Here is a 27,215-nt window from a genome sequence, read left to right on the forward strand (position 1 = left end):
ATGTTCATTGTTGTATTGCGCTTGGGGATGAACCCGGCCTGGTCCTCATGCACCAGGGAGGCCATGTGGCCAACTAGTCTCGAGGCCAGGATGCTACTCAGAATCTTATAATCGACCGTCAGCATCGATAAGGGCCGGTAGGATGCCGGATCGCTTGAGTCTCGCCCCGGCTTGAGGAGGGGAACCACCAGGGCCTCACGCATCGAGCCAGGCAGTCGGCCAAGCCTCTTCGCCTCTCTATAAACAATCACCAGTCTCGGAGCCAGGAGGTCGGCATAGGTCGCATAAAATTCCACAGGAAGACCGTCTAGTCCTGGGGTCTTGTTCCGCGCCATCCTTTTGATGGCGCTGCGGATCTCCCCCAGTTCGATATCGGAACCTAGGGCGTTCGCCACGTCAGGCTCCACCACCGGGAGCTCTAGGGGTCTCAAATAGTCCTCAAGAAGGTCGGGGTCTTTGGCAGCACGACTGCGATACAACTGATCGTAGTAGTGCCGGTAGCAGCCTAAAATCTCCGGTTGAGTGTGCACCATGGTCCCGTTCGCCATACGCATGGATGTCGTCAGTGAGGTCTGGCGCGTAGGGTTAGCCAGCCATGCCAGCAATGCACTCGATTTATCCCCTTCTGCAAGGGACCGAACCGTATAGGCCTTGTAGTCGAAGCAGCGCAGCCGCTCGACCTCAGCCGCCACCGCCTCCTTCGCCTCCGCCGTGCGTCCCTGGAGTTCAGGGTGCCCGGGGCGGCGGAGTTCCAACTCCCGAAGCTTCCGATCGGCCACCTCCAAGTCATCGAGGATAACCCGCCTCATACCTACCTTCTTGGTGATGCAATAACCCCTCACCACCACCTTAAAAGCGTCCCATTCCAGCGCTCTCGAGCTCGCAGAGCCCCCGTTGGACGCGAAATACTCCTCGATCTTATCACCTAAGTCCGCTCTGAAGACAATGTCCTCGAGGATCTCAGGGCGTAACTTCCAGGTGGGCACCGCCGGCGCCCCCGGAGACCAGCGAAGGGCCAGCAGGAGGGGGTTATGGTCCGAGATGGTCCTAGTCAAGTATTCGGAACGGATGGCCGCTGAAACCAGTTCAGTCGAGCCAAGAAACCCGTCCAGCCGAACGTGCAACTCGTGAAGGCCCGAAAAGTAGGAGTAATCTCTAGTGTCGGGGTGTTGCGCTCTCCAAATATCCGTCAAACCCCACCGTGTCTGCCAGTCTCTACGGCCCTTGGCCACGCGGCGGACCGGAGAATCAGGGAGCGGCGGGTGCGAGCGATCGGTCTCCACATCCACCACTGAATTGAAGTCCCCACCGAGCAGGAGGGGCCCCGTGAAAAAGTGGGCTAGCGAGCCCGATAACCTAGAAAGGAAGGCAATCTGGTCCATGTTAGGTGCGTAAACACAGCAAACGTTTGGGTCCCTCCCCCCCAGAGTACCAGAGACGGCCACGTAACGCCCCTCGGGATCTACCACTGAGTTTGTGACCTGGAAGGGAACCCCAGCCCGGATCCAGATTAGCGCCCCCCTGGCATACGCTGAGTACGACGTGTAGAAGACCTGTCCCCTCCATCTACGCTGTAGCGCCGCCCCTTCCGCCTTGTTCAGATGGGTCTCCTGCAGTAGCGCCATTTGTATTCCCCTACGCACTAAATAAGCGTGGACTTTGTGCCGCCTAGACATGGTATGAAGCCCCCGCACGTTCCAAGTAATACACTTCACATTAGCAACGTCAGCCATTGTCCCATACTGTGCGTGCAAAGTCTCCCCATCTGGGTCTCAGCAAAAGGCAAACAACAATCCCCCCAACACTGATGGCGGCCATTTCCCCCAACCAAAACTTAACAAATCTTACGTTACCCAAACCCCTGCCCACCCTCCCCAGAACAGGACCCAAATAACTCCATCTAGTTCCCATCCAAACCATGCCCTCAGGAAACCCCTCGTCCCAAACTAATCCTACGGTCGCCACCGTAGGAAGGCCTTAAGGGCCAGGTGCGGGCTGGGCGGTGGCAGTGGGCCCTCGATGCCCTGGCTGCCAGGACTAAAGCAAGCCCTAAACAGTAACGGAAACCCTCGGGGCAAAGGCAAGGCACCCCACCCCCCGCTTCTCCTGTGACCATGTTGAACCATCGGCTCCCTCCACCCCCGCTACGGGCCCCCACCCAAAAGGATACAGCTCACCCCGTCAACCCTGTCCATCAAGAAGGTCCTCAACCGATTTTGGTGTAATCACCGGTGTGCCGGTACTATCTGTCACCGAGTTCTCCGAGTCCGTCGATGCCCCCTCGTCACCAGGGTTCTCTTCTTCTGCGATGGCATCCTCTCGTGACCCAGACAGGGCAGACAACACCTCCAATACACCTTTCCGCTCCGTCGATGTCTCTGCAGTAGTAGGGCCGCCTGAACGGCCCCGGCGACTCCGTACCCTCGTGGACCGCCGTCGCTGTCCCGGCTCCGCCGTTGTCTGAGATGCGGAGGCGAAGCCATCTTTCCCAGCTCTATAAAGTTCAAGCCAGTTACAGGCATCCTCCGGGGTATCAAAAAATTGAGTCTTGTCATCTACAATGACGCGGAGCCTTGCAGGAAATAGGAGCGAGTATTGAATGCCCTCGCTCCGGAGCTCGCGCTTGACCGCCAAGAATGAGAACCCCCTGCGTTGGGTTTCATAGGTGTAGTCCGGGAAGATGTTCACCTGGCTGTTCTCCACCTTGAAGGGGCCATTATGTCTAGCGGCATTGAGGATGAGGTCCCTGTCGCGAAAATGTAGGAGGCGCGCCACCACCGGGCGCGGCGCACGGCCCAGTTGCGGTGGCCGTGCTGGGACTCTATGAGCCCGTTCAAGGGTGTAGAAAGAGGATAGGCCCTCCGGGGCTACCGTGTCTCGGAGCCAGGCCTCCAAGTAGGCCACCATGTCGCCATCCTCGATCTTCTCCGGCAGGCCCACCACTCGGATGTTGTTGCGCCTGTTACGGCCTTCCGCATCCTCCGCTCGCTGTTCCAGGGCAGAAATCCGGGTTAGAGCATCTTTCATTGCCGCGGCCAGGGTTCGCTGCGCCGGCTCCAAGGTTTTCACCGAGCCTTCTACTTCTTTGACCCTGTCCGATAGCTTGCCATGATCCGCCCTGAGGAGGCCCAGGCTCGTCGCCACCTGGGCAATGTCCTGCTGAAGGGCCGAGCGTGTGGTCGCAATCACTTCCAGGACGCGATCAAACTGTTGCTGCAGCGGCGCGCCACCAGCGTCCCCCGGGTTGCCGCTGCCTTCCTTGTCTGGGGTCTCCGAGTCAGAGGCGGCCGGGGTGGGCCCCTTGGCCCCTCTCGGCTTCCCCATATCGCGGGAAGCGCACAGTGTGGGCTCAGATAAAGGTGCCACCGAGTGCGGGCGCCGACTATAACTCTCCCGAATGGAGGCCCTCGGGGTGAAGGCCGGTGATCCTCTTCTCCAGGGCCAGGTGGATCTCCACAGGTTCGGCTCGCGCCACCACCGTGTCGTCTGAGAGCGCTGAGGAGGAGGCGGAGACACTCGGCGCCAGGCCGGGCAGGCCCGTCTGGTTGACGAGGATCCGGAACGAGGGCCACCCACACCTCCAGAGACTTTGTGGCACCAGGGGGTTATGCTTCCCATGGGATCGGGACGATCGGGGGATGCAGCCAAGCGCCGCGTCGGGGGTCGTCACCACCGCCGGGACCTCCAGGCGTCCGCGTGCCGGGGTTTACTATGGTAGGAGCTTCCGATCGCCCGGGCGCATTCATCAATACCAGGGTCTCAGCAGGGCAGAGTCCAGCTCCTCACTCTCCAGGAAAACACAAGAGCGGAGGGCACGTTATGACCAGCGACGTTCATCCAGGCTAATGGCCCCGTCCAATGGGACAAAGGGGTCCGGGCGCCATATTGGGTCGCTCTCCCCGGGACCTCAAACTTCGTGTTTCGGGCAGATCACCACCCGTCCAGGCCGTGCCGGGCGTCTCAGTGGGGTCCAGTTGGGCCGAGCGACGATTTGCGGGGGCTAGGGTGCCCCGCGGCCTCCGATTAACAGGATAATCCCGGGCTCAGTCCCGGAGCCGAGCTCTCAGGCGACCATAGCCATCGGCGCCCAAGCCACGCCCCCCCTGGGCCCCTGCCAATCATGTACCCAGGGCCTGTGTTCTTTCCCTAAAACTGCATTGAAGACAGGTCAGGTCAGCTTCTGGTAAATGGTGCCACAGGTACCCAGGGCACTGTGACCAGGGTAAACCTCTAAAGGCTGCAGCACTTATTGTGCCACCCTTAGAGGCCCTGTACCTTTACACTCACACACTGCCTTTGTAGGCTGCGTGTTTTGGTGAAAAACATATTGAAGAGTCGACATGGCACACATCCCTGTGTGCCATGCCTACAACCCACTGCCCCGGCATAGATCAGCCACCCCTCTAGCTGGGTATACTATAACAGTGGTGAGGGTACAGGGGCATGAGCCCTGTACGCCTACAGTGTCTAAGCCAATTCTTAGACATTGCGAGTGCAGTAATGCCATGAAGAGTATATGGTGCTGTGAGTTCGTCATTATGAACGCCACAGTACCATAATGGCTTCACTGAAAACTGAGAAGTTTGGTATCAAACTTCTCAGCACATTAAACCCACACTGATGTCAGTGTGGGATTTAATGAAAAAGTACACAGAGGACATCTTAGAGATGCCCACTGAAAAACGACCTAACACTAGTGTCCAGGCTGAGTGGCTGCTCACCAGCTGCCAACACCAGACCTGTTTCTCGACCCCTGCGTTGAGAGCCTGCTGCTCAAGGGTTGAGAAACAATGCACATCCTGGGACGAGGTGCCAAGCCTCCTCCCCCAGGATGGGCAGGGTCCAAGAAGGGGAAGCTTCGAAGGCTTGCTGCCTTTGTGAGCTTCCCCAGGCCTGTTGCTGCTTTCAGGAACTGGACCCCACCGGTTCTAACCCCCACTTTGTGCGGGAGAATCGGCGGGAAAACCAAGTAAGGAAGAAAGGTGTGCCCACCTTTGCCAACCCCACACATCAGGTGGGGGAGGCGAGGTGAAGAACAACTCTGAATCCCTGTCATCTTGCAGATGGGGACCCAGCCAACCAGAGTGAGGTATATGCTCCCCTCCAACTGGAGGGTAGCATAATAGGGGTGTACCCACTCCAAGGAAGGGACCCACTGCGCCCAAGATTTACTTACCTGTAACGCCCCTAAATCTAGCATGTAGGGGCAACCCCGAATCTTGCCTCCTTAGACAAACAATGACCAAGAAGAAAAGAAGGAGGACCGAACAGCAGTCCCGAAGCTAAGAAGAGAAGGACGCCCACTGACTCGGCCCCAGCCCTACCCGCCTGTCCCCACCTTGAACCTGCAGAAGCGAAACTCCGCTGTGTCCTGCAGCCAGAAACCTCAAGAACCCCGAGGACCTGCCCTGCCTTCCAAAGAAAAGACTGTCTTCCTTGAACACCAGATTTCTTCGCCAAAAGACTCAAGCTCAAGCAAAATCCGTGAGTCCGCACTACTCTGCAACCGTCGTCCATGGCCTGAGTTTGAGTGGCCCAACACCACGATGAGGTCTCCTCGGCGATCCTGACCCATCATCTAGTGATCCCTGACCTGCCTTAAGCTTCCAGCCGACATAAGCAGTCTCAATCTGGAGGGTCCCCCCAACCAGGTGCTGATCCAACCCTAAAAGACACCCCTCACCCAACGCCCCATAGCCTTGGGAGGCACAACCGACGGTGTCCAGTCAACACCCAGCATCCCAACTTAACTCTCCAATTGGTGGTTGCACACAGAAGACCTTCATCCCCAAGCCTGCATTATGTTTGCTAATCGGACAATCCCCATGGAAAGTAACAGGGCACCCAACGCCAAAACAGCACCCTGCACCCAGCCGCCCTAGTTGCGCCAAGGGTGTAACTGTGGTGCTAGCCTGAACCCCCAATTGCCCTGAGCTAAAGTCCAGGAGCTTTGCTCCCAAAACCTTGTGGCCTGCTCTTGACCAGGCACCAACTGGAGGCCCCCATCCCCCATTGGATAACATTGGGCTCAGCACTCTGCACCCGGCCGCCCTAGTACCACTGAGGGTGCTTTGAGAGTGCATCCTTGACCCTGGGAGACCCACCGAGTCTAACCCCAGAAAACCAACTCCGACAACAAAGTACTTACCTGTTAACCGATAATTCCATTTCCATCTATAGGATAACATTGACTGTTTTCTATGAAAATGTTTCAAAGTGTGGAGTTGGAAAATCTATGAAAGTCTATATAACTGTGTACAAAGAACCAAAACACATTTACTTACCTGTTTACAGGAAATGTCCCAGTGCAGTATCCAGGTATACTACACTGTGTAAGAAAAGTAATCTGCAAAATAATTTACATGACCTGCTACTTAAAAGTCATTACAAAGTACATGTGCAATATTTCAAGGTCTTGCATTTCCAGTTATTCTACTGTAACCAAACCAGAGTGTATATATAAAACTGCAATTCAAACTGTACTGTTACTGCAAAGGATAACTCAATGACATGTGCCAGGCTTGCTTGGTTCTAAGAAATAAATATAGCTAAAAAATATTTTTATACAAAGCAAATAAGTCTGAGTTCAGTCTTTGAGTGTGTTCAATAAATGCTTAACACTACCCTCTTATAAAGCCTTCCTGCTGCCCACACTACCACAAATAGAGAGTGAGGTGCTATCTACTTTTACCCCTGCCTACCTTTGGGGTTCCACTGGACTCTGTACACACTATACCTCACTTTGGTGTAGTATATACAGAGCCAGCTTCCTACAGCCCTGAGAATCCCAGTCTTGCACAAGCGGGCCTGACTGAGAAAGCCTTCATTTACCGCTGCTCACTAAATCTACCCTTGACATCTGGGATTGAGTAATTGTAGGGAAAGGCTTGACATCATTCCCATCCCCATTGACACCAATTGTGGGAAATGTGGGTTTGATCCCAAGGTTAAACCAGATAGAGTTCCATTACTGCAACGAGAAGGCTGCTGATCTTTAGGCCACCTCTTCAATGATGCGGGCCCTTGCCCAGCTCAGTATAGACTTGACGCTCCCTAAATCCGAACAAATACATTACCGCCAAATTTGCCAGTAGTTGATGAAGCCTTATGTTCGCTCCCGAGTGCAGAGGCCACTTACAATATTTGAAAAATGGCCGATGACCAAGGTGTCAAATAAATACCTAATCTCAGAGTTATAGGGCCTTTTGCACCCCTCCCTCCCCCCACCACTTTGGTTAAATCAACTGGTCAGGAGCGTTGGGCGGTTGATCTGGGACGTTCACGGACATGAAAGGAGGCGGACGATATATACTACCGGACACGACACACCACCTGCAACACAGCAAGTATACGTACTGCCACTAAAATAGCTATATAACTCACACCAGTACCTCTACATAGGGGCTCAGCAGAGTGCTGGTGCTGTTGTGGATCCCCGGGCCTTGCTCAACCTACTTTGATAATGTCCATCACTTACTGGTTATTGGACGCAAATGCTAGGCAACATAGACAAACATCTCCACACCCAGTTACCCTAATTTCCGGGGTACATAGTTCTGGGACTGCCTAATGAGTTGACTTTTCCCCTTAATCATACAGAGGACGGCAGATCACATTGGCTTTAGGGGTGGTTTTGCAGAATATACTGGCACATTGGGGATCAGCCAAGCTCCCTACACACTTAGGCTGGCTTCAACGCCTATGGTCTAAATTGAGGATGGTGAGATTGACTAACTCTTACAGCACAAGGTACCTTTTATGCCAAACTCTGGCAACCCTTCATCAACTTATTTTCCACGGAATTCCGTGAATTAGCCTGTCCCAAATATCTTCGCCCACTTCACTTACCAGACATTAAAACAAACACAGAATATCCTCACTACAGCACTCCCCAGAGTCATGGCAGAATAGGCCTTTACATGAATATTGTTGTTTAACACTGCAGTTCCGGGGGTTGGAGAGGGGGGATTATTGTGTGTTTTTATGCCGTTGCCAAGATGTTTGAGTGCTGTACGGTCTAAACGATGCTTTGGTTCCTCACTGCATTTTTTTCCCTTTTTCAAACTTAATAGAGATTTTAACTATAAAAGTAAAATTTACAAATTACAAGGATTAGGAATTGCATCACCTCCATTTTTGTTTAATTAAGATAACTATAAATTAACTAGAATTTTTTTTTTGCAGACAAATGTTTATTTTTCAACACCATGCAACATCATAAAAAAAAAGTTCCATTTAGATCAAAACTGGCCTCACATATGAGAAATGGCAACAGGTCACAGAGATTATTTGCAATAATATTATGACCGACTCCTATATTACAATATTGAAAACACACCTCACTATTCCTGAATATTAGATGGAAACACATTTAGAATTTGGGCCAGTTTGCCCATGCAGTGTCAGTGACCTGGCCAAAGAGGGCAGGAAAGAGCTGAAATTGGATCATAACGTCGAAGCTTTTCCAAACAGAGGCCTTTAAAATCCTTAAAATGTCCCTACCTGATAACAGGTTAATCCAGTCTACCGACTTTGTCAGTGCCTATGTTTTTTTTTAAGTTTCAGTTATTTTATTAAGATTTTTTTTTTTTAACATTTTATAAATTTTTATTATTTTCAATAAACCAAACATTCACATTGGCAGTTATGTCACTACTCAGATACTGATGTTACATTCACTCAAATAGGCACAATCAAATACATAATTCTTATAGTGGCAGTGATACATCTCGGTCCTCGTCTTTTACAATAGTACTCGTGTAGCTTCTCTCAATCCCCGTCTTCCTCATCATCTGAACTATCAATGTCTTCCTCCGGTAGTGGTTCGCATATATCCCCTCGGAAAACATTCCAGGGAGACGAGATTTTATTCCACTTGCGCAGACTATATATACTGCCCGCTCTGTAATCATGGCCAGGTCCATATTTTTACACCACGCTGCCAAAGTGGGTAAATCGTCCGTGCCCCACTTCTGTGCAATGTCTCTCTTTGCAATCATTTTGCCCATCGTTCCCCAGGTCTGTCCATGGCGAGTGAGGTCATTGGGGTTCCATACATTAAGAATAAATTTTCGTGGTTCAGGTAGAAGGGATTCTTCTAGTGTTTGTGATATGGTGCGCATCACCTGTCGCCAATATTCAGCTATTGCTGGGCAGTCCCATATGGTGTGAAAAAGGGTACCTTCCTCCCCGCAGCCGCGGAGACAGAAGGGGTGCTGTGCTCGTTTTAACTTATAAAAGGTGGTCCTAGTGTAATATATACGATGTAACATTTTAAGTTGCACTACTCTAAATTTAGCAGAAATACCCACTTCCTTAGGGGATGCCAGTGCCTCTAGCCATTCTGTATCATCCATGTCTCTTACTTCGCCCACCCACTTCTCTCGTAGCTTAAGTGTAGGATCTGGTAGGTTATTAAGCAATTTACGGTATGTGAGTGAAGTGGCACAGTGCTGCATATAGTCAGTTAGTAGTCTGTCCTCTAACAGTGAGGATTCCGGGACGTCAGTCTCTGCCGGTAGTGCCATCAATAGAGCATGTCTAATTTGCACGTATCTATATGATTCAGTCGGACCCAGTTCGTATTGTTGTTGAAGTTGAGCAAAAGGAATCACTGTCCCCTTATCCCACAGGTCCCCCACCGTGGATAGTCCAATATTGTCCCATTGTGTGAAGCCCTTACTACTTCTCAGTTGTCCCAATGCCTTGGTGTCCCATAGTGGGGTGAGCTTAGTTATAACCCCTTTCCAACCCAGTCTCGCTTGTGCTGTGTACCATAACGTGACCGAGTGCTTAGTGGGTCCTATCAGTTTCGTGGCAAGGCCTCGGTTGTAAAGCAACGCTAGTATGTTGTTCGCGCCCAATTGAGCCATGTCTGCCCTATACGCCGGGTCATCTTGGGGTGCGTGAATCCACTGATTGAGGGTTTTAAGTTGTGCCGCCCAGTAATACATTTGTACGTTCGGCAGCGCAATCCCCCATCATACCAGATTCTGTTCAGTTTGATTTGTGCTATGCGTGCCGGGCGGTTACCCCATAACAGGGTCGAAACCAGGGCTGTTACTTGCTTAAAATATCGCAAAGGAACCGGGTACAGCGTGTTGTCAAGTGTGTAAAGAAATCTCGGCAGGGCCATCATTTTATAGAGCGCCACTCTTCCTAACAGTGTTAGGGGCAATGACGCCCAGTGGCTAACATTGTGTCTCAGTCGTTCCAATGGTGCCATCAGATTTTTCTCAAAGAAATTCGTTGCGTCCCTGGTGACATAGATTCCTAAATATTTAAAGGAGTCTTCCGCTAGTACCAGTGGGCAACCAGCGGGGAGTAAGGGCGCTGGTCCATTCAGAACGTACAGCACTGATTTGGACCAGTTGATCGTGTACCCTGAGGCTTTCCAGTGGGTATTACAGAGTGCAAGAAGTTCCGGGATGCTGTGTTCTGGGTCCATCAGATATACCAACATGTCGTCGGAATAAAGTGAGATGCGATCTTCCCAGCCAATTCCCTTCAACAGTGGTGTTGTCCTAATTAAAGTCGCCAGCGGTTCCAGTTCCAGTGCAAATAGTAAGGGCGACAGGGGACATCCCTGCCGTGTCCCTCTTGCCAGTCGTATTGAGTGCGATATGTGGCCGTTAGCTGTCACCTGAGCCACTGGGTTAGCGTATAGAAGTCTTATCCAGGCTTTAAATTTAGGGCCAAACCCCATATGGGACAGGACTGCAAAAAGAAATTGCCATTCCACCAGGTCAAATGCCATCTTTGCATCTAGTGATAATATCACTGCCGGTTCCAGCAATTACAACGCTCTTGCCAACACCCCGTGGACGCGTCTAAGATTGAGAGCAGTGTTTCTGTTTGGCATGAAGCCCGATTGATCCGGGTGGATCAACTGCGGGAGGTAAGGCACTAATCTGCTAGCCAACTATTTCGCCAGAATTTTGGCTTCTGCATTTAATAGTGATATCGGGCGATACGATGTGCATTCCGTCGGGGGTTTACCGGGTTTTGGGATCGCCACGATCGCCACGGTACGTTGATCTAGTGGGAGTTCTGTATTCACCAGAATTTCAAAACATCGCCAACAGTGGTGCACTTTGCGTTTCAGACATGAGTTTGCACCATTCTATGGGAATCCCATTGGGGCCCAGGGCTTTTCCGGATTGCACCGCTCCTATAGCCATCTGTATTTCATCATTCGTGAGGTCTGCCTCCAGTTCTGCGACCGCTTCGGGTGTAAGTGTTCAAGATTCGATATGGCTGAGCGAGTCTATGCTGCCAACTCCGATACCTCCTGGTCTGAAGTGTAAACTTCTTGAAAGTATTCCGCCATCGTGCGAACTATTTCTTGTGGATGTGACAGCAGTGCCCCTTCCTTCGTGTATAGCTGTTGTATTCCTCTACTGTTACCCCCTTTTTTATCTAACCACACCAACATTTTCCCTGCCTGGTCTCCCACATCATATATTTTATGTGCTGTTGCCGTAATATTATTTACCGTCAGAGTTCGTAGGTGGTCCTTATGTTGTTGTTGACATATCTGCAGGGCATGTGTTGTGTCTGATGTGGGATCTGCCATATGTGTCACGTTCGCAGCGTGTAAGTTCAGTTCTAGTTCCGATAGTTCTCGCTGCCGTGAGCGTTTATACCCGGTGATGGAGGCAATAGCCCGACCCCGGAGGACTGTTTTGTATGCCTCCCAAAGTATCTAGGGCGACTCTACTGACGCTGTGTTCTCTTCAAAGTAGTGTTTGGTGGTTGTTTTAAGGTCTTTTTTAACGCTGTGAATCTTAAGATAGTTAGGGTAAATGGGATACATCCGTTTACGAGATTTCTCCCGACAGGATAGAGTCAATAGCACTGGGGAGTGATCTGAAATGCCCCTTGGTTTTATGTGTATATTCTCGACATGTTGTAGGTGATTCCCCAACATCAGAAAGTAGTCTATGCGTGATAAACTGCTGTGTACCGCGGAGTGATCGGTGTATTGGTGGGCGGTGGGGTGCATATGTCTCCAAACATCCATCAGTCCCATTGCTTCTAGGAAGCCCTAGAACCGGGCGGATCCGGACAGCTGCTGTCGAACAGGGAATCTGTCCATTGTAGCTTCTATCGTTGTGTTGAAGTCGCCCCTTATTACAAGATCCCCTTCCGGTAAGGCTAAGATAAATTCCCCTAGTGCAGGCATTGCTATTGATTGGCGCGCTGGAGGGATATATACCGATACTATATTCAGGAGTCGGCCTTCCCACTGTCCCTGAATTGCCGCGAAACGTCCCTGGTCGTCTACCTTGCTTTGTAGTATCAGAAGTGTCAGGATTTCTTTACCAGTATACCCGTCCCTCTCGAGCCCGATGTGAATTCAGAGTGTACCGCCATTTTGTACCCTCGCCTATCTAGTTCCTGGCAAGCCCTCCCCGTGAGGTGTGTCTCTTGCAAGAGAACTATCGTCGGCCCATGTCGTTTTAGGGTCTGCAACACCAGTCCCCTCTTAATTTTATCACCCAATCCCCTTACATTCCACGTCAGTATCCGTAGGGGCGCTACTGGGGTCTTCCGTGTCGCCTCACCGTGAGTGTTAGATTGTGAGTTGTGTGCCATTAGTTACTCGTTTAGACCTGGTGGGCTTTCTTCCCATCCGAGCCCAGATGCCCCTGTCCACTAGTTGCGTTCTGAGTGTGCTTGCATCATCCTGCCAATATTGATAGAAACAGAAAAATAAGAACTGCCCCTCCCATGCCTCCCCACCTCCCTGCCTCCCTGCTTAACGGACATATAACCGCACGCCACCCCAACTTAGCAGAGTGCTTCACCCCACCCCAGCTTATAGTAGTTGCTTGTTGGGGTAAAGAGATCCATGGAGGTCGTGGCCCTCCCTGCTCACTCAGGCCAGCCTCAGTCCAGAATCCAAAGTCAGCACGACCTCCATTTTTCACTACAAGAGTGACTCCTGCAGGAGCCGGGAAGTCAAGAGTTCTGGTCCTTGTCCATCGTCTTCTAATCCCATTCTTGGAGAGCGGCTAGGTTCTTCTCGTCTTGACGTTTGAGATCCGGCTTGGTCCTCTTCCTGTTGGTGCCGATGATTCCTGTTGGTGTGTCAGGGAGCTCCCACTTGTCTCCATCCCTCCAGCCAATCGTACGCCGCTTCCGGCGTGTCCAAGAACCATGCTTTACCGTCAGCTACTACTCTGAGTCATGCCGGAAATAGGAAATAACATGGAGTAGGGTAGTTCTCGCGCTCTCATAGCCTTTTTGACCTCCATGAAACTTCTCCACGTCGGGCAACCTCAGCCATGTAGCCCGGAAAAAAGGCAAATTTTGAGTTATGTATATGGATCGGTGGGGAGATTCTAGCCGCCTGGAGGATTGTGTCTCTGTCTCTAAAATTGAATAACCGGGCCACTACCGGTCTTGGGGTCGCTCCTGGTTTGGGTTTGCCACCAGGGACCCTGTGGGCTCTCTCCACTGAGAAGAAACTGGACAATCCCTTGGGTTGCAGTCTGGTCTTAATCAAGTCCTCCACGTAGAGGTCCATTGCCTGGGTGCCTTCTGTCAGGAATTCCAAGAATTCTTACATTGTTCCTTCTCAAGCGTCCTTCCTGGTCGTCTAACTTTTCTTTCAATTGTTTGTTTTCCACCTCGATCCGAGCCATTGCTGTTTGCAATTCAGACGTGTCCTCCACCAGCGATTTAGTGACTACCTCCACCTCCTTGAGTCGTTCGGCCATCTTGTGGAAATCCGCCCGTAGCAGAGAAACGTCCGACGAGATTGTCCCCACTGTTGTTTGTACATTCGCTAACGTTGTCATAATGTCTTCGAGCGTGACTTTCTTTGCCCCGTCACCCTCTGGTGTTATTCCCGTAGATGGGCGTCCCTCCGATGATTGTGCGCTTGTCTTGTCGTATGCATATATATCCAATTTAGCCTGTGTTGAGTGGTTTCTTGGACCTCTGCCTGCCATAGTGCCCCCTCCAAGATTCCCACTGTAGCGCTCTGGGCTCGGTAGGAGACAGTCGTTGGTCGCAAATTTATAGTCAATATGGTGTTGAGCTTAGAACACAATTCTGGACCTTTTGTTTTACCCGAGAGGTGGTCACAACCAGTTGGGGGTGTAGCGTGTCCCAGTGCGTCGTAGTATAGCGCAGGCCCAGGCTCCCAGTGTCGCGATGATGGTTACGCGTCGACCTGTGATGGGCAGCGTTCCGTTCTACAAGTGGCGTCCGTTTGTTCACCACACTCTCTGGCACCGGTGCACCCAGAAGCAGGATAGGGGAGCCTCAAGTTGAGGCTACCATTGCTCCCTCCGTCTATTGACTTGCACGGCCTTGAGTGAACCACTGGTCCCTGTTGTGGGTGGCGTTGCTATCACTAGCCTTTTCCCCTGCACCCCGGACCCCCACGCTGTTAACTGCGCTGCCCACCTTCTCCGCCGGTCGGTGTTGCAGGCGAGACCAGTCTGGGCGCTGTTGCGTTACACTCTCTTCCCCTTTCTTCTCCGGTATGGCTGCTTCAGCAGTTTCAGTTTCTGTGCGGGGGAAGGCCGCCATTAAGACCGCCACTGTACACCACACTCGCGTTGTTCCGTCGAGGGGGGGGCCGAGGGTCACTGCACATTTATAGCGCTGAGGTGATCGGGGGAATCAGAGTGGGCGTTAGGCCAAGTTCGTTTCTGGCCGTTTTACTCCACCTGCCACCGTAGTTAGGAAGCCCCCATGCAGCACCTGGGTGCTCCGGATGCGCCACCACTAAGTCTGATCCGCAGCTGAGGGGTCCGCAGGTTGTTTCCAAGAGTCAAGGTCGCCCGGCCTGGTCGAGGTAGGGCGCCCTTCCGGTTTTGCTATGCCCGGCTCACCTTCACTTCCGCCCAGTTCTGCAATTACGTCTGGCCGCGGCTGACTGCTGTTGCGCAGGCCTTTGACGCTCGTCGCTCGCCACCTTCGGCTCCCTGCCTCGGAGCGCTGCCTGAGTTCACCGATCTCTGCCGCTCAGTCCCAGACCTCGGTGTCAGCCCTCGGAGCCTTGCAATACGCCGGATGAGTGTACGGATTTATTCTAAGGGCCGCTTCACCCACCGAGCCTCTTAGCTACACAGCCATCTTGCTCGGCTGCTAGCCACGCCCCTCGTTTTTTTTGTTTTAATTAAGGTTAACAATAAGGGTAGGGTTAACATTATGGTCACTGCAAGGTTACAGACAGGGATAGAAATGGAGTTAAGTTTAATTTCAAGTTTGATGTACAGGTTGTAGTAATGGTCATATTACAGATAAAGTTGGGAGTTGAAGCAATTGCCGGTAGAAAAAAAATAAAAAGGAATTGCACCAATGTTAATTGGAAACAATGGTAGTTTTAGAGGTGACAAATCCCCTAGTAGCCCACTTACCTCTAGATAGAAGGGAACATAATATACATATGGGGAGGGTGGAAGGAGAGGTGTGGCTTAATAGTCAGAGCTGTCGACTTTGGATCTGGGGAACCAGGTTTGAGTCTTGGCGTTGGCTCAACATCCTGTGATTCTGGGCAAATCACTTTATCTGAACAAATCACTTAATCTCCTTCTGTGTACAAAAATGAATGTGCCCTAGTTTAATGTAAGTTGTGCTCATGGAGAGTGCTTCAATACCTATGGGTTGAGTTTGCGCTTTGTAAGAATGTAAAAAAAAAGCAAAGAAAAATGCTGCTGCTTAAGACTTCAGAAAAGTAAGGGAGGCCCAGGCCTATCTTTAGGGAGGTTTTAGTAACATTATGCTGGAGATTAACCAGTACTCCCCTCCGACTGAGAGATTTGTTAATAAGATCAGTGAGAATGAGGTCAATGGTTAGCAGCCTATATTGGTCACTCTTGGCTGCAATCGGTAATACATGGGCTACCAGGCCTTAACTACTTTTTCCAAGAGTCTTGGTAAACCCTAGGAGCACAGCAAGAGGTGCATGAGCAATGCTAATTGTCAGGTTATGAGCAGGAAGTCTTGGCGAGGATGACAGCAAGGTAAAATCCAGTGGAATCCTAAAATGGTAGTAAAATGACCAGTAATACAATAGACCGAATTACCCCACTGCCCCATTTTCCTGATGAATTACTACACACCAGAAAATTAAATTGGGCAGCATGGGAAGAACAAACATGCAGAGTTTATCTGTGAAACAAGTGGAGAGTTGTCCCTTCAAGCTAACCAGCAAACATGGATAAACAAGAATCCGGGACAATGGAAAAACCCAAGGGAGGAAGCAGACTAGCTTATAGGTAAACCGGAAGAACTACCACCATGGTTGGTGCCTCAGAAAAGCTGGAGCACAGAGGCAGGATCAACCACCGCCAGACTTGCGGATACTGGAGAGGTGCAGTGATGACACCATCCCCTTGTAGAACAATTGTCTAAGCCCTCGGACGAAAGAGCTCCAAAAGGTTCTTCTAGGATTCGAGTAAATGCTCACCACTGGCATCTTCTGTGATCAGTTAGTCACAATCTAAATCGCAGTATGGTCACATCCACCATCTAAAGCTGATTAATTTCAAACTTTCCCCATTAAATTGGGTATCAGCAGCACCGTTTAAAGTGTATAGAGAAAGCAGAGGTGCGGTAAGAAGAACAGCATAAAAGAAATCTAAAGTTTACGCTTTTGCCTGTTGCTACGGCACCTCAGTAAGATGAAGCATAGTGGTGCACAGAACCTTCCGGTCTCCAATCATACAGCTCGTGATCAACAGCACAGGAGATTTTACTGAGTATTAACACCATAGAGGTGTTTTCCATTCCTGTAGCACAATTGCAGTGGTGCTGAGTAATCCTGGGGGAACTTCTGGTCCATCTTCCTGCGTTGGCCTGCGGTAACATTTGGATCCCGAGACTTCTAAGTTTGTAGAAAATGTCTCTTCTAGCAAGTCTTTTATCCATCCTTTAACTCCCATTTATCAGCCAATAAAAATTTGCTCTTATGCTCTTGTGTTTGTGAGGAGTCAGGTTCAAAGTTTCAAAACCAGGAGAAAACATTTTTTTAAATCCACCAACAAGAAAGAGTTGACAGCCAGCAACAAGATTCCGTATTATGACCACACAGTGCCTATTACGCCCTCCAATTGTCTGCAGTGTATGTTAAGAATATGGTAATTTCTACAGTATTGAGCTTAATCAGAACAAGAGCTCTTTAAAAATTTTTTAAATATGTGCTCAGGACTAGTTCCTCTCCATAGACATCCACCAGGGTTGAGTCACCATCGATAGCCAGCCACAAAACTGTAGGGTCACAAAGACCTTCCGGTTTTGTGCAGGGAATCAAAGGTGGACTGATTGCTTGAAACTGTTGTTGAGAGTTTGTTTAAAAAATAGCTTTAGGAGAAAATGGCAGCAATATTGCCTGCAGAGACCTGTACAAGTAATTCTTCTCAAGATGGCAGTGTATTAAATGCTCCATTTACAAAATAATTTATTTTTTCTTTTTTTTATTTATTTAGCTTAACACATTTCCATTACTTTTTAATCATGAAAGCACAACTATTATTTTGATTTCTTTAATATTTTGTGTTTTTATTTATTCTTGCCACTTCATCAGTCCACTATAATTCCTGCCAGAAATATGGACCACGAAAATGTACCATAACGAACGCAAATATCCAGTCCCACAACCCACACAGAAATGCCCCTGATGCATAGTGAAATTTGCAGTTGCTTGTGAAGGGAATTTCAAAATACATTATCTGGGGTTGCAATGGTTTCAAAGATGGACCAGCACACAAGGCACGCTTATGAAACTGGTGACAGACAACCTATCCTAAATTTGGTAGACCGTTCAATCTTTGGAATTTAAATGATCAAATGGGTGTTCACAATCACGTAGCAGACAGCAGCTTCATCATCATCATTATCGCTGCCCTCTGCCATCTCTCTATTGAGCCAGTAAAACACATGATAGCATGGATGGGAAAGCAAGCTTTTTTTGGCAATGTCCGGTTAGAGCCATCCTTTAAATCAGCCCTCAATATTAAATCTCTTGGAAGAACAGGATCATTGTCGAAAGTCCATGAGTGATAACAGATTTAATACATCCAGGAAAGGGCCAAACTCTAGTACTCTACAATATACTTGTGATTTTATTTTTTTAGACATTCTTACTTTACGCCAAGTCTCTCACTCAAATGGGTCAGGTCATAAACGATAACCAACAACTGGAAGATACCCAATTTAGACCAATGAATATTTCAATTACCTCCCCTGTATATTCTGAACTGGGGCACTTGTGGACCAATTTGGAATTGGGAGGTGATGATGAATCCCTCAATTTCTGGAAGAAATTATATATGTAAAGGAGAATCCACTGACCAACATTTTTTCGACCATAAGGATAGCGTTGTGAAAGAAATTCAGGTGGTGGATTCTCCTCCACAGTAAGGACTTGCCGAAAATGGACGATTCACCATTACAACCCAACTCTATCTTAGGACATGAATTTGTATTCAGGTAATGGAACATTAGCTGGACTTAAATAGAAGAACTGCCTGTTCTGCTAAAGCCAATAAAGAAATGAACTTAAAAAGGAACACTAATAAACATATTATTATACAACTGGCAGCAACTCGAGAGAAGTATCCATGGTGAAAATAAATGTGGTAATGCTACCTTTTCTGGTGGATAAGGACATTTTTCTGCGAAATTAAGAACACTAATCTCTACTGTGATTCTTGGGCCCTTCGGTATTGCTGTCCCTGTTTTGAAAATGCAAAATGCCTGGATATGAAGGCAGGCACGGTTTGATGTATAATGGCTGGGTACAGCAGGGCATGCACGAGTCAGGAGTACAATGGCTAGGTATGAAGAGAGACAAGGTCTGAGGTACAACAGCTGGGTATGCCGGCAGACAGGGGGTTAGTCTCATATATAAAGTGGTTTTCTGTAGCATGCATTTTAGCTTTTGCATTGCTATGGTTCTTTGACAACACCGTTTCTCATTGGCTTATTCAATTAGAACAGTCTATTATAGAACTAGTTTATTGAGGTACGAAAAATCCGGAAGACTTAAAGCTCTACAAAGCTGATCTTGGTCTCTGATTTCTTTGATGGACATTGGAAGGGAATACCATAAATGATGAACCTAAAGTTTCGGGCGGCCTCTGGTCAATGGCAGCTTTTGACTCAGAAACTGGGAAAACAGCCATGGTCCAGTCTCCTTAGCTCGCTCGTAGAAAGGGAAAGAAAAGGTAAGTATGGGAACTATCTGCTTAAGACATACGTGCCCCCAATTTTTGCCTAGTACATGATGTGATTTTGACTAGAAGTGCAGTGGATTCATGCTAACCAGGTCCTCAGTGCTAGATCTCGTACCCCAAAACAGTATAATTGTGTCCCCAACTGGCAATACCTTTAGCACTCTCTGTAAGTCCCTAGTAAATGGTGCCCCAGACAATTTACTACATACTAAAGAAAGTTCCCAAGGACTGAAGTACGAATTGTGCCACCCTGAGGAACCCCTCACCAAACTCATGAGTGTTCTAATTGAAGGCTGTGTGTTTTGGTGCAGACAACTGAAAATACTACTTGACACACATGTAAATGTAAATGTGTTTGTATTTATATAGCGCCTTCTACCCAGAGGTCTCGTAGCGCTGTATTCATACCGCTGTGGAACCCTTCCTGGCTTTCCTGTGAGATGTCCACTCCTGGGCACCTCCAAGGTGAAGCCAGGCATCCAAGCGCTGCTGGGGCCGTTGTGGAGATTAAGCAAGCTATTGTCCAGAGTCACAGAGTGGGACCCATGATTAGACTAGGCACCGAGGCGAGAATTATCAGGTCCGGGGAGATTGAGTCCAAGAGCCGCCGAGGCGGGAATTGAACCCTGGTCCCGGGCCAGACCTCTGAATCAGGGTCTGCCGCTCTAACCATTGAGCCACACTTCTCCACACATCCCTCTGTACCATGTCCCCTAACACTGCATGTCATATTTTAAGTCACCCCTATAGCAAGGCCTTACAGTTCTCAAGTCAGGGTGCTGTATATTTCATGTAAGGACATATATGCCGGATCAGATATGTCCATTGCTGCCTGTACAAGTTATCAGGGAAGCCATTTTAATCGATGTACTGGACACGGATGAAAATGAATTCCTCAGCTACATGATGGCTTCACTGAAAATAGAGATGTTTGGTATCAAACATCTAGTATTCACAAACCACCCTAATTCCAGTGGACGGGCTTGTGAGTACATGCACACGGAGGGCACCTTAGAGATGTCTCCTGAAAACCTACCAGCCTCCCAAGACAGATTTCGGACCTCCCAGTGTGAGGGCCTCTGCTCTCAGGTCAGAAAAAAAGCCTGCACAGTAAGAGGGGTTTCACACCTCCTGAGTACCTGTATCTTGCAGGTAACCAAAGATTCCTGAGAGGACTTTGTGACCGCAGAAACCGAATGCCTTAAGACACCACTGCACCCGTCGGTCCAAGTCCGAGCTGAAGTGGGCCAATGGTAACATCCTGGTCCCCCCAGCCCTCTAGAGACTGAGTCCACAGTGGTTTCGCCCCCAGTGAACTCTCTGGCGTCGCAAGCAGCCTCTACATGCAGGCCCCCTCTACCGCGACTGCTCCCAGTAAAGAAAAGACAACACCCAAGGACTTCTACACCGATCGCCCCTAGGTCGCGCAGAAGAGGACCAAGGGTGTTCCCTATGTCCCCAAGAATCATGAAGCCTGAACACCCCAGTTGGTTCAGCCCGACTGGACTCCCAGTCAAAGCCTACAGCCTTTTTACGTGAAGACCAATCCCCACAGAGTACCACCTGGCACACAATGCTGTTTTGCAGCCCTACAATCGGCCCCCATAGTGCGGCAGGTGGTGTACTGCTGGTGCTGCCTTGGAACTTGCCCACCACTCACCTTAACTCCTGAAGACTGGTCCCGTAAGTCGCAGTACTGGACTGGAATACTGCACTTGCTTTTCCTCCCATAGGATTACTTTGCGCTTCGGAAAATTGCACTAATTGTCGACTTTTTAAATGCAAAAGTATTTCTACGAAAAGTAAGTTAAAGCAGAGAGCAGTTGCCCCATCATCTCCAGTAACAGGATACTTGCCAGAAACTCTTTGCCCCTGAGAGATGCACCCATTAGCTGCCCAATCCACTCGTATTTGGCAAAGTCACGGCAGGAAGGGTTAGGAACATACATATCACGGGCTTCACCAGTGCTGTTGCCCTGGAAAAGAAAAAAATCTTCAGTTTATACAGAGCCGCTCAAACAACAGGAATGAAACGCATAGACAGACTGAGGTTACCAGCATGATCCAAAGAGCAATGACAGGAGTTTGCAGTGTCTCAAGGCAGTGGGGAAACAAAAGATCTTGTATTTGAACTAAAAAGTTGATTTTGATCAGTGAAAGAAAGATGGGAATTGAGCAAGGACATTTTTTGCTTGAAAAGAGGGTCAGACAGCAATAGATCACACAAGGGCTACATGAATCAGGTGAAAAAAATAAAAATAAACATAGGTTATTAGTAGGTCAACAAATGTGTCAAAAGAGCCTCCTACTCCAAGTGTATTTATGAGACCTCCAACCAGTGGAGCAAAATGTCAAACATCCTAAATGAACTGACCAACCTTGGGACACTAAGAAACAACCTTGACACAAACATGCATCTGGGCAAAGATTTACACTTTTTCCTTAAACCCAAAAGTTACAACATCAGAGAAACCATTACTAATAATACTGTAGTACGAGCAAAAATGCTAATATATCAGCAGTCACTGGGCTACATCTTCAGATCAAAGCATCTAACTTATTTTTTTAATTAAAATGTTATTAGATTTTGCACAATAAAACATAAAATTCTTAATTAGATCCTGTTCTACATTTGTGACCCTGTTCTCATTGCACTTGTTTACATAGGTTATTTCAATATACATTTTGTCCCATTGCATCATACTTGTCACAGACAGTTGGTTTCCAATCCCTCCCATCGGGCAATAGTGTCGCCCATCTGTACATAAAGCCGTCCCCTGTACTGCCATTATCCTGGGCTGGTATCTGGGCTTGACTCTGTTTGCGGAGGTTCGCATATGTATCCTCGGAATTCGTTCCACTTTCCTCAAACCTTAGACCACTTCTTGGGACATCCCCTGTGTGTGAAAACTGCCCTCTCTGCCACCATTGCCTCGTCCACATCATTTCTCCATCGTTGGTATGCGGGCACCGCGTCCGAGCCCCAGTTCCTAGCTATGTATTTCTTTGCGATAGTCATCCCCAGTGTAGCCCAATTCTGCAACTGTAGATTCAGGTCCCCACCTCCCCAACTAAGCAGAGTGCTTTGATTCCCCAACTTGCACCATGTTATTTGGGGGTGAGTCTATCCGTGCTTCTGAAAAGTCCCCCTTAGGCGTGTCTCAGTCGCCACAGAGAGTGTTAATTAGAGCCCACTCATACCTTTACGGAGCGTCAGTACAGGCCCCCAATGCTTCACGGCGTTCAATGTTCATCATATAGTCTATGCCACCTGAAATGTTCCTGGTCTGTGGACGCTGGCAGCGGCAGCAGCCCCTCCTAGTCGTCAGCTTCCCTCATTAGTGAAAGTAGTCCCATGTGTAGTCAGTCTTCGAACTCGCTTTTTTCTCTGGTCCCGGATACTTGCGATTCAGTCCCTTGGCGTTGCTGGTATTTACCATGCGACCTGGAGCCGTTTGCTGGGCGTCATCCTTCTAACCATTCCTGTGCCTCCTCCAGGGTAGCAAAAAAACACGTCTTTCCCTCTGCTTCCACTCTTAGTTTTGCCGGGAAGAGCATCGAGTATTTGAGTACTCTTGCACGCAACTCTTTCTTCCCTTCAGTGAAACTACGTCTCTGCTTGGTGACTACCGCCGTGTAATCCGGATAGAATTGAACCACACCAGTGTCGATCCGGGAAATACGCGCTAATATAGGTCGAGGGGGAGCCCCCAGGCGTGGTTTGCCGCCCGGTACACGATGTGCCCTTTCAACCGGAAAGAAGCTGGACAGTCCTCGGAGCTGCAGTTGGTTCTTGATAAGGTCTTCCACGAACAGGTCTAGGGCTGGCCCGCCTGTCTTCTCCGGTGCCCCCACCAGGCATACACTGTTGCGGCCGGAGCGCTTTTCTTGATCGTCCAATTTCACCATAATCAGTTTGTTGTCAGATTCTAGGCGCTTCACTTGCTGCTGTAGAGAAGCTGTGTCAGTGGTTAGCGCCGCCGCCGTCTTTTCGACAGCCTCTCTGTCATTTTTTAAAAGACCGCCCTTATTAGGGAGATGTCAGTAGATATCGACCCAATGGAAGATTGTACATTGTTTAAAGCTGCCATTACATCTTTGAGGGAGACTTCTTCTAGTGAATCTGACTTTCCCGCCGTCAAGCCAGCAGCCTGTGTCGTGTTCTTTTGCAAGTGCTCGTCGGAGTCTTTAGTATAGACATATTTATCCAATCTGGCGGTTGACTGGGTTCTTGGGCCCCTGCCCCCTATTGTGACCCCTACGTCCAGTGGTATTGGAGTCTTGCGAGGCTGGCAGAAGTTGCTGTCGCCTGCCGTGCGGTTACCTTCGCACGCGGCCTTTCAGGTTTCTTGCCCCATGCTAGGGGAGTGAGTGTTTTGTGACTTTCCTCACCGCGAGTTGTGTCCCTTATCTGAGTTTCAATATGGCGAGGAGTGTCTTTCTCAGGATCGCCGCTGTGTGTGTGTGTGTGGGTGGAGAGGGGCAGAATTTGCCCTCCAGCGGGACGCCCTTTCTCACACCGTGTCGTTGGCCTATTTAGGCATTGTCAATCCAGGAGGCCCCGGGCCGTCTTCAGCAGCCTTCCCGTGCAGCTTCGTGTGTGTAGCCCAAGTCTCGCCGTCTTTCTGGGGCGCGCGCTGAGTTTGCGGGCATTGGGCTTGTGCAGGCCCCGCACTCACTTGTGTATCTGCTCATCGTTTGTATGCCGCATCCTCCTCTCTGTCTCCCACCGCCAGGAGATTTGCCTATGGTGCTGTTCTTTGCGCGCTCTGCAGTGCACAAGAGCTATTATGTCGGCAGTGGGTCTGCTGCTGGTATACCGGCCTCCTTCCGCCACCAATCTCATTCCAGCTCGCTCCCTGCAGGGTCAGGATTTACGCAAGGCCCCGGTCTCAGCTCGGATCGCAGGCCGCTTCTCCTTTTGGACCTTGTTCCGCCGTTGTTTCACCTCCAGGGCCCCTGAGCGGCTCAATCTGCGCCGCTATCCTAGCGGGTCGTTGTCCTACCGAGTATGCTCTGTGGACTCAGGATTAGTGGACGGATTGATAGAGGATTGACAGAGGGAATTTCCCCTGGTCACGGAGCTCTAGTCTGCTGCGGCCATCTTGCACGGCTGCTAGCCACGCCCCCGAAGCACCTAACTTTTAGGTGAGAGTGTTCTGCTCCCTGCAAAGAGGATTTCTCCTTACTCCTACTCCTGCTCACACAGTGTTAGTCTAAGCCTCAATTGTTAAGTGCGAAGCAGCAGGCTATAGAAACACGCTATCATCCCACTCCTAAAAGGAACTATGGCAGAGTCAAACTTGCTTGCCAACTAGGAACCAGTTGTTAATGTCCAATTCCTGATTGAGAACCTGAAATAAACAACAGGACACCTTCGGATACATGTGAAGAGGAACTTAAACTGCCTCCACAAGCCTATGGGATGACGTGCTCATCGCCCAGGACAAGGATGATCAGGCTGCACTGATTGCACTCGCTCTTCCAGCAGTCTCTTACAGGACTGAGCACACACTGCTAATCAAATGGCTGGGGGAATAGATGTGGGTTTCTTTAATCGTCAGATTGGAACCAGCGATTTCCATACGAGCGTTGTAAACCAATTTAATTGTGATCTGTAGAGTGATCCATACGCAAAGTAAATTGTGGTGTACCATATTGTTCATTCTTGTCCCGGTTATTATTATGCATATACGGCCTGCTAGAGCAGGTGCTTGAAAGACACAGTCCTAGATTCCAGGTGTCGCAGTTGATACCCAGTTTTAAACACACTTGGAGAAGGCATCAAGGAACAAAGTGTATTACTATATTGACTACATTGTTGATATATGTACAAATGTTTTTAATGTAAGTTTTTTAATTTATATATAGGGGTTAACATCTCTCAAATCCCCTCATTTAAAATCTTTTTAGCCTTCTGTTTTTTCATGTGGTGTTAACAACTAAACTTTTAACTTTTTATAACCCTAAACCCAATTATTATTTTCAATGTATTACCTTTTTTAATCTTGCCCAAAATTAGATGCATCAATCAATCAATCAACCATGATTTCTAGAGCGTGGCAAATCACTATCAATAGATAGACGTATTTCCTTACAAGTGATTCACTCACGCTGCAATATTCAACTTCCTGTGCAGGTTACAGCTCCTTGGATGAACCAATTCCCAAAAATATATTAACTGTAATATATTAAAGTTGTGTTCTTTACTTTTTTAATTTTATCTTGATATTTATCCAGCCACATCTCTATAAAAGGAAGTAATTAATCCTCCAAGGCATGCATTTCCTCTGCTATTTTTTCATCATTCCATCTTGACATATAATATTATAACCCTCCTGTCGCAGTAAAGTCCCCAACTCTCTCATTCCCCATCTGTAGCAAAAAAGGGTTGCCCTATCTCCAGAAGATTAATGCATATCCCTGAAGAGTTTGGCGCTGGGTCATTTCGTATCAATATTTGAAATTGATCTCAAATGTTCAAAAGAAACATAAATGTGTAGCTGTAAAGCAGATCAACACGGAACGAAATAGAATTCATTGCAATATAAAATGTATTATCTATACTACACAGACTCAACTCCACAAGTTGGTAGCACTTAAGATAACTAAAGTGTTAAACTCTACCTCAGATTATGTGATATGTATTTAGATGTGATGATGTTTGAAAAGATGTGCAGGGAATCCAAAACTTCCTGTACGAAAAATTATTTTTTATTCCTCGATCACATTAAGTCTTTTTTCTAATTTAATAGAACGAACTGGTGCACTATTTCATCAAAAAGGTGATGGAATCTGCACTTGCAGTTAGCAACACTGGCTAGACAATATGTGTCAACAATGACTGCCAAGTTGACACTGCAATACAAGTGAGTGGAAGTTAAAATTAAGGTACTTACCTTCAGTGCCACTCTTTCTGGTGGATACTCTATATGACTCTAGGCTCCTCACCTTCTGAATACTCCCAGATGCCAGACTGGATCCAGAAAATATTCTAACCAATTACCGCACAAATTGATAGGTGGTGTCACACAGCTTCATGTTGGGCCGTCCTGCTCCAGAAATGAAGTTAGGGCCCCTTCATAGCCGTCATCTCGGTGCACTGCTGTCAGTGAAGACTGGCTTTTTACTGCCTCCGGGTGTGTTACCTGTGCATATTTGTAATCTGATTTTCTGTTGCAGGGAGTTCATATACTGCAAATGTGCACTTTTTGATTTTTTCTAATATCACCTCCACTTGTAGACCAAAGAGATGTACACAATCAAATGATAATCAAAACAGGTTATTGTACTTTATAACCTAATATGCACAACCAATCATGTCTTCTATGCATCAGCTGCATATAGAACACATGAATTCTGCATCTGAAATTGTATTTCCATCCTGATAATGTCTGGTGCCTTCTTTTAAGTGGCCCTGGAATATATTGTAGCAAATCTTAAATATTCTCCAATATATGTCTGCCATTAATGTACGTTACTTCTGCTTCATAGTGCTTTTCAACTGGTTGTACAAGAAGGAGGGAAGAGCCATAGTAACCTTTTTAATTGTGTTGTACCTGCACTACTGCTAAATTAGTTAATAAAGATTCAATGCATGAGCTGCAAACATCCGACTCTTGGTGCGACCGTTGCAGCCTCAGGAAGCGAAATCCCTTATTTCAACATATATTGTTCTTGGAAGTGGAGATTCTCCCGGTAGATCTCCACACTTGCATTCGATTTCAGAAACCCCACAAAAGAAAAATCATGGTACTGCTATTTTAGCTACCTTTCCTTTACTCAGCCAAGAATGTTTCTCTGGATTATTGTCTAAAGTGAAGTTTGGTTCACCTAACGACCCCTGTCCGCCTAGGGTCATCAAATCTGATTTATCAGTTATCCCTATTTCCCCAAGGATGTGTGCCTAGATATTTTAAGGACACAATTGTAATCCCTCTTCAGAAGAAATCTAGTGAAGCTCTAGTGACCTCTGGTCTGGGTCAACTCTCTCCCCGGCAGCTCCGCAGCACCGCCGCC

General features: G+C 48.5%; 1 protein-coding gene across 1 annotated transcript in view; it reads right to left on the bottom strand.

Annotated features, from left to right (window-relative positions):
- The window catches only part of HECTD3 (HECT domain E3 ubiquitin protein ligase 3), a 376,275-nt gene that overhangs the window by 74,321 nt on the left and 274,739 nt on the right, over window positions 1-27,215 (bottom strand). Inside the window, exon 14 of the mRNA XM_086952299.1 lies at window positions 21,053-21,172. Coding sequence (XP_086808425.1) covers window positions 21,053-21,172 — 120 coding nt within the window. The remainder of the gene's footprint in view (window positions 1-21,052; window positions 21,173-27,215) is intronic.

Source organism: Lissotriton vulgaris, chromosome 1_1, assembly GCF_964263255.1.
Source record: "Lissotriton vulgaris chromosome 1_1, aLisVul1.2, whole genome shotgun sequence".
NCBI classification, from domain to species: Eukaryota; Metazoa; Chordata; class Amphibia; order Caudata; family Salamandridae; genus Lissotriton; species Lissotriton vulgaris.